The 15,255-nt window shown below is 41.0% G+C and overlaps 1 protein-coding gene across 1 annotated transcript in view; it reads right to left on the bottom strand.

The window, feature by feature from the left end:
• LOC120981141 (tumor necrosis factor receptor superfamily member 11A-like) overlaps positions 1-14,649 on the bottom strand; it is a 43,760-nt gene extending 29,111 nt beyond the window's left edge. The window contains exon 1 of the mRNA XM_040410654.1: positions 14,425-14,649. Coding sequence (XP_040266588.1) covers positions 14,425-14,466 — 42 coding nt within the window. The 5' untranslated portion in view covers positions 14,467-14,649. The remainder of the gene's footprint in view (positions 1-14,424) is intronic.
• Positions 14,650-15,255: the final 606 nt, after the last annotated feature.

The following is a 15,255-nucleotide window of genomic DNA, read 5'->3' as shown; positions in this document are numbered from 1 at the left end:
CCCGCATATCAACCTACATGTTGTCTTCTGTCTACCCTTGTCTACGTGTTATTGTGATCCCTAGGAACACCTTTTTAGCTACATTAGGAGCCTGACAAATTTTTGGTTCCTACCATTCTGTTTGTACCATGACTACATATCAGTCTTTATTTCAAACAAATGTTGATGTGTACATGCATACTGTTTGATGATGTGATTATTCAAACATTACTTGTACTTGTTAAGAAGTAATTTGTATCTTCCGCGAACACTTTGCTGATGTTTAAATAAAAAGAATATTGGCAAAGAATATAACTACTATAATACTGCTTCTATGTACAAGAATATAACTACTATAATACTGCTCCTATGTACAAGAATATAACTACTATAATACTGCTCCTATGTACAAGAATATAACTACTATAATACTGCTCCTATGTACAAGAATATAACTACTATAATACTGCCTCCTATGTACAAGTATATAATTACTATAATACTGCCTCCTATGTACAAGAATAGAACTACTATAATACTGCTCCTATGTACAGGAATATAATTACTATAATACTGCTCCTATGTACAAGAATATAACTACTATAATACTGCCTCCTATGTACAAGTATATAATTACTATAATACTGCCTCCTATGTATAAGAATATAACTACTATAATACTGCCTCCTATGTACAAGAATATAACTACTATAATACTGCTTCTATGTACAAGAATATAACTACTATAATACTGCTCCTATGTACAAGAATATAACTACTATAATACTGCTCCTATGTACAAGAATATAACTACTATAATACTGCTCCTATGTACAAGAATATAACTACTATAATACTGCCTCCTATGTACAAGAATATAACTACTATAATACTGCTCCTATGTACAAGAATATAACTACTATAATACTGCTCCTATGTACAAGAATATAACTACTATAATACTGCTCCTATGTGCAAGAATATAACTACTATAATACTGCCTCCTATGTACAAGAATATAACTACTATAATACTGCTCCTATGTACAAGAATATAACTACTATAATACTGCTCCTATGTACAAGAATATAACTACTATAATACTGCTCCTATGTACAAGAATATAACTACTATAATACTGCCTCCTATGTACAAGAATATAACTACTATAATACTGCTCCTATGTACAAGAATATAACTACTATAATACTGCTCCTATGTACAAGAATATAACTACTATAATACTGCTCCTATGTGCAAGAATATAACTACTATAATACTGCCTCCTATGTACAAGAATATAACTACTATAATACTGCTCCTATGTACAAGAATATAACTACTATAATACTGCTCCTATGTACAAGAATATAACTACTATAATACTGCTCCTATGTACAAGAATATAACTACTATAATACTGCCTCCTATGTACAAGAATATAACTACTATAATACTGCTCCTATGTACAAGAATATAACTACTATAATACTGCTCCTATGTACAAGAATATAACTACTATAATACTGCTCCTATGTGCAAGAATATAACTACTATAATACTGCCTCCTATGTACAAGAATATAACTACTATAATACTGCTCCTATGTACAAGAATATAACTACTATAATACTGCTCCTATGTACAAGAATATAACTACTATAATACTGCTCCTATGTGCAAGAATATAACTACTATAATACTGCCTCCTATGTACAAGAATATAACTACTATAATACTGCTCCTATGTACAAGAATATAACTACTATAATACTGCTCCTATGTACAGGAATATAATTACTATAATACTGCTCCTATGTACAAGAATATAACTACTATAATACTGCCTCCTATGTACAAGTATATAATTACTATAATACTGCCTCCTATGTATAAGAATATAACTACTATAATACTGCCTCCTATGTACAAGAATATAACTACTATAATACTGCTTCTATGTACAAGAATATAACTACTATAATACTGCTCCTATGTACAAGAATATAACTACTATAATACTGCTCCTATGTACAAGAATATAACTACTATAATACTGCTCCTATGTACAAGAATATAACTACTATAATACTGCCTCCTATGTACAAGAATATAACTACTATAATACTGCTCCTATGTACAAGAATATAACTACTATAATACTGCTCCTATGTACAAGAATATAACTACTATAATACTGCTCCTATGTGCAAGAATATAACTACTATAATACTGCCTCCTATGTACAAGAATATAACTACTATAATACTGCTCCTATGTACAAGAATATAACTACTATAATACTGCTCCTATGTACAAGAATATAACTACTATAATACTGCTCCTATGTACAAGAATATAACTACTATAATACTGCCTCCTATGTACAAGAATATAACTACTATAATACTGCTCCTATGTACAAGAATATAACTACTATAATACTGCTCCTATGTACAAGAATATAACTACTATAATACTGCTCCTATGTGCAAGAATATAACTACTATAATACTGCCTCCTATGTACAAGAATATAACTACTATAATACTGCTCCTATGTACAAGAATATAACTACTATAATACTGCTCCTATGTACAAGAATATAACTACTATAATACTGCTCCTATGTACAAGAATATAACTACTATAATACTGCCACATGTATCCGAATTTAACTACATAGAAACATAGAATGTGTCGGCAGATAAGAACCATTTGGCCCATCTAGTCTGCCCAATATACTGAATACTATGGATAGCCCCCGGCCCTATCTTATATGAAGGATGGCCTTATGCCTATCCCATGCATGCTTAAACCCCTTCACTGTATTTGCAGCTACCACTTCTGCAGGAAGGCTATTCCATGCATCCACTACTCTCTCAGTAAAGTAATACTTCCTTATATTACTTTTAAACCTTTGCCCCTCTAATTTAAAACTGTGTCCTCTTGTGGTAGTTTTTCTTCTTTTAAATATGCTCTCCTCCTTTACCGAGTTGATTCCCTTTATGTATTTAAAAGTTTCTATCATATCCCCTCTGTCTCTTCTTTCTTCCAAGCTATACATATTAAGGTCCTTTAACCTTTCCTGGTAAAGTTTAACTACAATACTTTGTGGATTATTTAGGAGACTAATGCTGGACTGAAGAAATTATTTTAAAGGGTAACTGTCATGTTTTCATCAAAAAATCATTTTCAGCATATGTTACTGCTGTAGCAGCATTATGCATAAAGCAATCTTTAGTTTCTTCACATACCGCTGTTTTCCTTGAGTTTTTCCCTTAGTTACAGCTGTTTAAACATTTACAATATGATGACCGTCTCAAGATGGCTCCTCTGCCAGTTCTCTGAGGCCAAATCTGCTTTCCTTCACTTTCCATACATACTTGCTGTAGCCAGCAGCTTCCTAACATCCAATCAGATTGGATTATTGAGAGACACACCTCCTCACTCTTAAACCTAATGCAGGCATGCAGTGTGAAGGACCACCCCTCTGTCTTCTGTTTATACTAAAAGGAAGACAGATGAGCCCTAGCAACGGTCTTTTAAGGGAGCAGTGGAGAGGGACAGGGGACATTAATGAAAGCTTTTATTATAAGGTAATTACAGATCTTTTGACAATCATTGACAGACTAATTCAGGTATACGTGCCTAGCTCTAATAAACTAGCAAAAAATATGACAGTTACCATTTAAAGGGGTTCTACGCTTTCATTTAACTGATGATCTATCCTCTGGATAGATCATCAGCATCTGATCGGCGGGGGTCCGACACCCGGCACCCCCGCCGATCAGCTGTTTGAGAAGGCAGCGGCGCGCCAGCAGCGCCACGGCCTTCTCACTGTTTACCGCCGGCCCACTGACGTCACGACTAGTATCAACTAGCCTGGGTGGGGGTAAGCTCTGTTCACTTGAATGGAGCTTAGCCCTGCCCACGCTAGTTGATACTAGTCGGGACGTCAGTGTGCCGGCAGTAAACAGTGAGAAGGCCGCGGCGCTATTGGAGCACCGCTGCCTTCTCAAACAGCTGATCGGCGGGGGTCCTGGGTGTCGGTTAAATGAAAGTGCAGAACCCCTTTAACATTTAATGTTTGATCTGGAGGTTCTGTTTCAGAAATTGGCGGTAGTTTAGCTCTACCTGTGATATCATGTGATACATGTAGCTGGAATCTATCTTTAAACAGTCGTTACAGTTCTTATCAGTGGCTAGATGCCATTGAAATCCTACAAGAGGGATGGGGTGGAGCAGTATTGCATAACTGATATCTGATAACCTACTGATTCCAGAAATTGTACTGCCATCCATCTACAATGTAACAAACCCTCCAGTCCTTCTCTGGCACTAGTTCATATAGGGCTTTATATTGAATGCCGCAAAAAGGACGCCCCCAGCTCATACAGGAAAGATCTGCGGCCACACATTACTATGAGGATGATATAAATCATCGACTTGGTCCCGGCTGTGAGATTTCCCAGCCCTAATTCATTGCGCTGTCAGGAACAGGAAAGGACAACTCCAGTGGGTACTTGAGTTTTGCCATTTTTAAGACCTCTGCTTGCTGTCTTTCATGGAGACATTCTAGTTTTCATTCAGAAGATGTACAGGTCTACCACTCACAAATGAGTGTTTGCTTCTATTGAATCCAGGCATGAAAATCCTGGATCCCAGCCTCTGAATGCACGCAAGAATATCTACAGAAGGGATCATGCACACAAACGTATCTTTTTGCCCGCATCCAATCCACATTTTTTCGGGTTGGATGCGGCCTGTTTACCTTAATGGGGCCGTGAAAGATGTGGAAAACACACCGTATTCTGTCCGCATCCATATGTCCATTCTGCAGCCCCGCAAAAATATAGAACATGTCCTATTGTCTGCCTTACAGACAAGGATAATACTGTTCTATTATGGACCAGATGTTTAGTTCCACAAAATGCGGAAGGCACGCGCCCGGTATCTGCAATTTGTGTACCGCAAAAACGTCTACGGTTGTGTGAATGTACCTGGTATATATGAAGCCGTAGCTAATCGGGAGGTCCGTACTTGCCGGCCTTGTCAATCACATCATATACGGCCATCAGCACGCCCAACACAAAGGAGGATAAGAGGGGTAACATGAAGGCTATAGCAACCGCCATTGCCACATCAAATCCAGACTAAACGGATATCATCTGTATAAGGATGTAGTAAGGCGCACAGCGCGACTGTTCTGTTATTTTGGTATATTGCACCCCGTACTATCAGGGTGGAGACTGTACGGAGAGGCTTTGCGACGTACACCTTGTCATAAGTTTCAAAAGGAGAGGAAATTGAACTAAAGTAAAGCGGATAAACTGAATAAGGAATTCTCTTTTACCATCCTCCTATTTTTTATTTTTTTATTTTTTTTTATTCCGCAATATAGGAAGTTAACTTCTATAATAGCAAAAGAAACAAGGCATCTTTGTAATACTATAACTGTTATTACTATTTTTATATCTGCAATCACAAGTGCCCCGTAGTTTATAATAAGTTTGTAATAACTGTACACACTGATTATTTTATATATATATATACACATACACAGGTTGATTGCCATATACATTATTTTATGTTTAGGTATTTTATGTCTATATATAAATATTTGTTTTTGTGAATAAAGAGCATAATTTCAGGGATGATGAGTGCTGCCAATTAGCATTTACTAAATATTATCGTTTTATTCAGTTTTTGTGCAAACTGACAGTTTGAGCACCCGGTTTTCCAATTATCAGTAATTGGTGAGCCCAGTGATGTAGATTGGGGAGGGGCCAGGGGGGCCATTGCCCCAGGCGCCAGACTGCAGAAGGCGCTGGCCGCCGTTTGTGCAAAAAATCTATGATCTTACTGACTGAGTTTTGCTTTGCTGCACTGCGCAGCGCCGCAGAGTGAGGAGCGGTTTCAACAGAACGAGCGCGCGCCCTGATAAATCACCAGGGCGCGCACGGAAGTACGAAACTCCGCCTACCTTCCGGGAGGGAAAGAAACTGTGGAGCCGGAGCAAGCAGAAGAAGATGGCTGCCCCAGTGTGCCGCTTCAGGACTCCACAGCAGGCAGCCTGAATGAGTGTCGAGCGACACTGACAGTGAGTCAGTCAGACTGTCAGTGTCACAGTCAGTGTGACAGCTCCCTGAGTGTTAGGTGTGGGGTGGGCAGGCGGTATATTAAAGGTAATACTGGTGGTAGGCCTGGTATATGGACTGGACAGCAGAGATGGCATCCTCTGGGCAGTACTGTCTCTGGTCATCCTTCACCAGGGTGACCAGGCGGTTTATGAATGGGTAATACTGGTGGTAGGCCTGGTATATAGACAGCAGAGATCTGTATTATTAGTATATATAATAGCCCCCTCTGTATTATAATATATAATGGCCCCTCTGTATTATTAGTATATATAACGGCCCCCTGTATATAATGATAGTAAAAGATGATAGTAAAGTGAGGAATCTAAAAATGTTTTCTGTGAAACTCTGTAGAGATGAGACGCGGTGTCATGGCGGTCTTATCTCCAAATGAAGACGTTGAGGAAAGTCTACATCACAGGAGATGTCACTGGATGGATGAGGTATGTGGTGCTGTATTCTACCGTATATAATAATATCCATCCACATATTTGTTTCACGGTAGGGTTGGGGGATGGATTGAGAATTTGGCCCACACTGCCGCATCCTGGCCCCAGACTTGTGCGTGTTCTGAATTCTGGGACCTCACACCCATCTACTACATTATCTGTATTCAGAGAGTTATTACTGTGTTATCTGAGGTGTTACATAGGACTGCAGGCGACATCCACTACGTTATCTGCAAAAAGGGGCCTGTCCACAGGTTGGGGTCGGGCCGCAATACATGGCTTGCCCCGGGTGCTGGCAACCCACGCTACACCACTGGTTGAGCCACTGAATACATTGTATAATAGTCCTGTTCTCATCTGAGAAGTGGTTACAATTGTATCTAGTCTAGACAATGCTCTGTGAGCTAAACAGCAAAATCCTGACAGATACAATGCAGCAAACTCCCAGAGAGATATGTGCAGCTGCTGGGGATGTGTTTAGCTCACAGAGCATTGCCTAGACTGCATACTGTATCCAGGTCTCAGTGGTAGGATTAGCTATGTCCAGGATTACTGTCACTGGATGTAAGGCTACTTTCACACTAGCGTTTTGGCTTTCAATTTGTGAGATCCGTTCAGGGCTCTCACAAGCGGTCCAAAACGGATCAGTTTTGCCCTAATGCATTCTGAATGGAAAAGGATCCGCTCAGAATGCATCAGTTTGCCTCCGTTCCGTCACCACTCCGCTCTGGAGGCGGACACCAAAATGCTGCCTGCAGCGTTTTGCTGTCCGCCTGACGAAGCGGAGCCAAACGGTTTCTCTGACACAATCTGGCACAATAGAAAACGGATCCGTCCCCCATTGACTTTCAATGGTGTTCAAGACGGATCCGTCATGGCTATAGAAGACATAATACAACCGGATCCGTTCATGATGGATGCATGCTGTTCTATTATTGTAATGGAAGCATTTTTGCAGATCCATGACGGATCCACAAAAAAACGCTAGTTTGAAAGTAGCCTAAGAGTGTTCTCCTTTACTGACAGCAAGCTTGTATAGACAGTAAGGCAGGAGTGTTTCTACAAAGTTATTTTAGAGATGGTGTTGGGAGTTGGGCAGTGCTGTGTGGTGGGAGAGCGGAGCTGTGTTCTTGTGGCAGACATGTTCAAAGAACATATGAATCAGTGCCAAGTTTCACAACAAGGAAGGAAGCGCGCTCCCAGGCCCCGATTACACTGGTGTCATGGCTTTCATTTATAATGGAACCACAAAGTCCTTGTCCTAATAATGTCTATCAGGGCTCTGGTATTTTTTACAGCAGGAATTCTGCAAAAGAATGCGCTATCATTGTCGTAAAAATTACAGGAGAACTTGATGTCCGTATGCCCCATTTAAATATGTCCACATGCCTCAATGTACTAAGTGTGTGCCACAGATCTGAAAAGACAATGCATGCCCTATGCCCCCTATATACTGTGCCTGCCATGTGCTGCCCATCTACAGTGAATGCCACATGACCACCATCTATAGTGCCTGCTACATGACCACCATCTATAGTGCCTGCCACGTGATCACCATCTATAGTGCCTGCCACGTGATCACCATCTATAGTGCCTGCCACGTGATCACCATCTATAGTGCCTGCCACGTGATCACCATCTATAGTGCCTGCCACGTGATCACCATCTATAGTGCCTGCCACATGCCCCCATCTATAGTGCCTGCCACATGACCACCATCTATAGTGCCTTCCACGTGATCACCATCTATAGTGCCTGCCACGTGACCCCCATCTACAATACCTTCCACAATCCCCTCCCATACTTAACAACGTTTAAACATTTATGCCTGAGATAAGATTACCCTTCCTATATGGCGGCCAGACACGGCCTGTTGAGCAGGTTAGGATATGCTGTTTCTGTAGATCACTTTCATTTCTATGGGCGTTTTGGAAACAATGTAGGTACAGCATGTTCAGCTGTTTCTGTGGCCTTCTCTGGCTGCTGCATACGACAGAAATTCCAAAGTCCTAGTTTACCTTTGGTCATGTGAACAGTCACACCCGTCCATAGAGTAGAGGCCTTGGGATTTTAGCTCCATTCTCCTCAGAGCATGGAAATGGTCAGTGGTTTATGCTGATTGTGGTGTGATCCTCCTGTAATGTAATATGTACGTGGGCGGCCTGACCCCCTCCCAATCCAGAACTATACTAAAACATAAAAATATCTCACATAAAGATAGAATAGAAAGGATTAAAATGGTTTTCTGAGATTTTTATACTGGATAGGTCATCAGTGTATAATTGGTGGGGGTCCGACAACTGGAACCCCCATTATCAGCTGTTTGAGAAGATACCAGTGCTCCTGCCTATCATAGCTTACCAAGCACAGCGCCGTACATGGTATATTCAATTGAATGGGACTGAGCTGCGTCTAGAGGATTTACCAGATAATGTGGCATCACTAATCTAGGAAAAGCTGAGAAAAGGCCACTGCGCTACTGCGAGTGCTCGTGCTTTCTCAAACAGCTGATTGGCAGGGGTCCCAGGTGTTGGACCCCCACCGATCAGATACTGATGACCTAGCCTGAGGATAGTCATCAGTATGAAAATCTCGGAAAACGTCTTTAATCCCCGAGACCATCTCTTGTGTTCCCGAAGTGACCATTCACTCATTGGGTGCAGCGGCATCAAACAGGATGTTGACACGCGGTTGGGAATTTAAATATGGCGCCCACTTGTGCCTGCTGTTTTAAACAGCAGGCACCTGGGGCTCATGTCCCCAGCCGACAGTAACACCGATCCCGGACTTTTAACCCTTCAGATGCCATGGTTACATGTGACCAAGGCATCTGGAGGCACAAAAACCCGGAATCGCGTGCTGTAAAAACAAAATCCATAAAACTGTGGTGGAATCATGATTTATTTTTATTTTTTATAATTGCATCCCATTTGGAATTTTTTGCCGCTTCACACTACATTGTATGCTACCGTAAATTGCCAATAGAAAGTACAACTTTTCCCACAAAAAACAAGCCCTCATACGGCTACGTGAATGGAAAAAATAAAATAAAAGTTATGACGAAAAAAATGAAGAATTTTATATTTCCCAGTCATTAAGGGGTTAACAAATTAAGCCTATATATTCTATTGTATCTAGTGAGGTAGGCTAGGGAGGTCTGAGGTGTCAAATGCCTCGTACCTCGCTCTAATGGTGCACTATGTCAGAACCACATAAATCACAGCTTTTTAGTCTCTTATCTCCCATAGCTCTTGGCATCCTGTCATATCACATGCTTAGTTTTACAGCCAGAAAAATGGCCTGGAAATTCCTTTTTTCACTCAACCTCAGGATTGCATCAGCCACACAAAACAATTGAGATTTATCATAACCTGTCCCACATAGAAGACTTATCAATAAACTGCAGTCATTGAGCATGGACTCCCATATTGTTGAGTGGATTAGGCAGTGGCTGAGTGACAGACAACAGAGGGTTGTAGTCAATGGAGAACATTCAAAACAAGGTCATGTTACCAGTGGGGTTCCACAGGGATCTGTACTGGGACCGATTTTGTTTAATATCTTCATAAGTGATATTGCAAAAGGCCTCGCTGGTAAGGTTTGTCTTTTTGCTGATGACACAAAGATATGTAACAGGGTTGATGTTCCTGGAGGGAAACGCCAAATGGAAAAGGATTTAGGAAAACTAGAAGAATGGTCAGAACTCTGGAAACTGAAATTTAATGTGGATAAGTGCAAGATAATGCACCTGGGGCGTAAAAACCCAAGGGCAGAATATAGAATATTTGACACAGTCCTGACCTCAGTATCTGAGGAAAGGGATTTAGGAGTAATTATTTCAGAAGACTTAAAGGTGGGAAGACAATGTAATAGAGCAGCACGAAATGCCAGCAGAATGTTTGGATGTATAGGGAGAGGTATAAGCAGTAGAAAGAGTGAAGTGCTTATGCCGCTGTACAGAACACTGGTGAGACCTCACTTGGAGTATTGTGCGCAGTACTGGAGGCCATATCTCCAGAAGGATATAGATACTCTAGAGAGAGTTCAGAGAAGAGCTACTAAACTAGTACATGGATTGCAGGATAAAACTTACCAGGAAAGGTTAAAGGACCTTAATATGTATAGCTTGGAAGAAAGAAGAGACAGAGGGGATATGATAGAAACTTTTAAATACATAAAGGGAATCAACTCGGTAAAGGAGGAGAGCATATTTAAAAGAAGAAAAACTACCACAAGAGGACACAGTTTTAAATTAGAGGGGCAAAGGTTTAAAAGTAATATAAGGAAGTATTACTTTACTGAGAGAGTAGTGGATGCATGGAATAGCCTTCCTGCTGAAGTGGTAGCTGCAAATACAGTGAAGGGGTTTAAGCATGCATGGGATAGGCATAAGGCCATCCTTCATATAAGATAGGGCCGGGGGCTATCCATAGTATTCAGTATATTGGGCAGACTAGATGGGCCAAATGGTTCTTATCTGCCGACACATTCTATGTTTCTATGTTTCTATAACCTGTGCAAATGAAAAGTGACGGAACTGCAACCATCATAAAAGCCGGGACCTGATTGGTTGCAATGGGCACCTCCTCCCCTTTACCCTCAAATTGGTTTTGAACTCCCCTTCCCCCACCCAGCAATGTGTGTGTGTGTATGTGTATGAGTATGTATATATGTGTGTGTGTGTGTATATATATATGTGATGGTATGCGAGGCGAGGTCGTGGATGATAGGTATGTTTCACCTCGCATGCGCTCTGTTGTCAGGGACTGAACCGGAATCCGGCCCGGGTTTTTCCAGCCTCTAAGGCAGGCTTGGTTCCGGTCCAGAGATTGTGGTCCACTGGAGTTCACCTCCAGGTGGACTTTAAATAAACTGGAAGAGAGCACAACAGGGCTCTCATGTGCTGAGTCTCAGGATCGTAACCTGTGTGGCTGAAGGGAGAGCTATGTTTGGATGCGAGAGAAATAAAAGGTTTGCTTTACCATTTGTGTTGGCGGTGTCGGGGAGCAGCCCCACACTGTATAGTCAGGACATAACTGTATAGCTTGGCGCCGGATGGCAAGGATTTACTTTCTGTTTTGTTTGTTTTCTGCTGTGCAAACCTTTTGGGCTAAATAAACCTGGCAACCAGCCAGATTTTCTAAGAAACTGCCTACATATGGACTGTCTGTTTTCAGAAAAGGTGATCCCCACCAGCTAATCTCCCACAATATACAGTACAGACCAAAAGTTTGGACACACCTTCTCATTCAAAGAGTTTTCTTTATTTTCATGACTATGAAAATTGTAGATTCACACTGAAGGCATCAAAACTATGAATTAACACATGTGGAATTATATACATAACAAACAAGTGTGAAACAACTGAAAATAGGTCATATTCTAGGTTCTTCAAAGTAGCCACCTTTTGCTTTGATTACTGCTTTGCACACTCTTGGCATTCTCTTGATGAGCTTCAAGAGGTAGTCCCCTGAAATGGTTTTCACTTCACAGGTGTGCCCTGTCAGGTTTAATAAGTGGGATTTCTTGCCTTATAAATGGGGTTGGGACCATCAGTTGCGTTGAGGAGAAGTCAGGTGGATACACAGTTGATAGTCCTACTGAATAGACTGTTAGAATTGGTATTATGGCAAGAAAAAGGCAGCTAAGTAAAGAAAAACGAGTGGCCATCATTACTTTAAGAAATGAAGGTCAGTCAGTCAGCCGAAAAATTGGGAAAACTTTGAAAGTAAGGGCTATTTGACCATGAAGGAGAGTGATGGGGTGCTGCGCCAGATGACCTGGCCTCCACAGTCACCGGTCCTGAACCCAATCGAGATGGTTTGGGGTGAGCTGGACCGCAGAATGAAGGCAAAGGGGCCAAAAAGTGCTGAGCATCTCTGGGAACTCCTTCAAGACTGTTGGAAGACCATTTCAGGGGACTACCTCTTGAAGCTCATCAAGAGAATGCCAAGAGTGTGCAAAGCAGTAATCAAAGCAAAAGGTGGCTACTTTGAAGAACCTAGAATATGACATATTTTCAGTTGTTTCACACTTGTTTGTTATGTATATAATTCCACATGTGTTAATTCATAGTTTTGATGCCTTCATAGTCATGAAAATAAAGAAAACTCTTTGAATGAGAAGGTGTGTCCAAACTTTTGGTCTGTACTGTGTGTATATATATAAAGAGAGAGAGAAACATGAATAAACAAAAATTGAAGCAGTCCTAACATATCATCATTATGCCAGTTTTCTGCCCAACTAAAGATGGCGTACACAAAAATCGAATAAAAAAAAAGATGGCCGTACAGCCCCCCCCCAGCAGCAGCAAATGTTTACAGTGCAGTTTATGATGGCGTGATAATGAGCTCTGATTGTGAGGTAGAAGCTAAGTAATCGATATTTAACCCCCGATATACTTATTAAATGGTGGTTTTATTAAACACTCCTAGAGAATTTTTTTAGAGAACAATCTTTTTTTTTTTTGTTCTAAAAATGGGAATATTAATGCGCAATTTTCGCGCTATTTATGGCATGTAAATGCATAACACGGTCACAGGCGACTGATAAAAAGATGATAAAATGTGAAGGTTTTAAGAATCCAAACAAGAAGGTCTGCGACTATCATATAAATATAATAGCACGGCAAAACTAGCGACTACTTCATGTCCATGTTTAGGCATGTAGCTCAATGTCCAGATATGGAAGCATTTCCTGGTTATAATTATTGTCTTTTATGAAGTTAAATATCCTCTAATTCTGCAGCCCCCAGGCACAGGATAGGCTGACAGGTGAATCCACTAATTACAGCGGCGTGCCGTACACACGGGCTGCGTTTAGACAACCTCTCTGTGGAGTGTGCTCCTACAAATGTATCCACCTTCACCTAACCACACATTTCATGGAAGGCTCCAATGTCTCATGATACAAATTTGATATATTTTCTCCTAGACACATACAGTATGAACAAAGTATCACCAAATCGTATGGGTTTGTTTTTTTCTTTGAAAATTGTTCATCTCACTCCACTTTTCTCGGGACACTGTATCTCGAGCCGAGAGGAGAGGTAAGGAAGGATCTTTCAGAAAAAAAAAAAAACTTCGTCTACTTTCACACTGGCTTTTTTGCTTTCCGTTTGTGAGATCCGTCATGGGCTCTCACAGGTGGTCCAAAATGGATCAGTTTGCATTCTAATGCATTCTGAATGGAAAAGGATCCGCTCAGAATGCATCAGCTTGCCTCCGTTCCGTCTCCATTCCGCTTTGGAGACCGACACCAAAACGCTGCTTGTAGCGTTTTGGTGTCCGTCTGATGAAACTGAGTCAAACGGATCCGTTCTTACACAAAATGTAAGTAAATGGGGACGGATCCATTTTCACTGACACATTTTGGTACAATAGAAAACGGATCCGTCCTCCATTGAATATGAATGGTGTTTAAGACGGATCCATCTTGGCTATTTTATATGTAATACAAACGAATCCATTCTGAACGTATGCAGACAGTTGTATTATCTGAACGGATCCGTCTGTGCAGATCCATGACGGATCCGCACCGAACGCGAGTGTGAAAGTAGCCTTATAAAAAACTAATCAGATACAAGCAAACGATCACTGAATGCAAAAAGTTCAGAGCCATTTTTTCAACATCTCTATCAGTCACTTTCATTAAATTCACACTCCGTTTTTACATTAGCAACAAGGATCATCTGACAACATAAGAGACCGGAGCGGATGATTCATCTTCTCTAATATGTTCCAGCTCCCGATGTTTCCTGCACCATTTCCAGATGTTTGCACCAATATAAATTGCCTTGCACATCTCCCCATTGAGCCAATTGCCCTATATGACTGCTGGTTAAACACAGCACTTACCTTTATCATCATGGACAGCAGCAGGGCCCAAGTAAGTTTCATTGCAAAAAGTTCTTAACTTCTAAAAGTTAATTAACAAAGTCTGTCGGCCAAATAGAGCATTCAGAGCAAAAAGTGATCCAGTGCCGATCTGTAAGATGTGTTTTTTTTAAATCTTTCTGAGATTGGTGTCTACACAACTCCTGGAAATCAGGTATATTCGAATGAATGTAGCAACTGAGAAGAACCTGATCACAAGACAGAGGCTGGGTGTACACGCCCCTCCCTCTGAATGAGTCATGAAAAACTTGGCAGCATACAATGTACAAGGCAGGTCAGTCAAAGAGCAAAAACCTTAGAGACTCAAAACTACAGATCAGATGAAAGAACTCTAATGGCGTTCTTAAATTTTACCTTCACTCAAATCCTGAAAGCTGGGATGTAACTGCAGTTATTCCTAGTATCCTTCTCGCCCATTTCACACCCACAGGGTCAAGGAAGTAGAGATAGGGAGAGATGGGTTTTGGGGTCCTCACATAGTGGAGCAGCTTTAGTTGTCCCTGTCTTTGACATGGAGGGAACATGGTAGTCACTGGGGATTGTTCTTTACCTGAGTAACAAATTAACCGCTCTCCTGGGTTAAGGGGTCAAACATACACCAGAAATCCTGAGGTTGCCAAAAATACCTTAATAACCCTGTGTGCCTCTGATTCTCCAAACAGTTCCTGCCACGGGTTCCCAAATTTTGTGCCAGCTGCAAATTCCCTAATAAAGTGCCTGCTGCCGAGTTCCTAATACGGTGCCTGCTGCCATGTCCCTGATACAGTGCCTGCCGCCGACTCCCTAATAAAG

This window comes from Bufo bufo, chromosome 10 (assembly GCF_905171765.1).
Source record: "Bufo bufo chromosome 10, aBufBuf1.1, whole genome shotgun sequence".
Classification (NCBI taxonomy): Eukaryota; Metazoa; Chordata; class Amphibia; order Anura; family Bufonidae; genus Bufo; species Bufo bufo.
The sequence above is the reverse complement of the archived record's forward strand: the minus strand, read 5'-3'. Positions and strand labels throughout refer to the sequence as shown.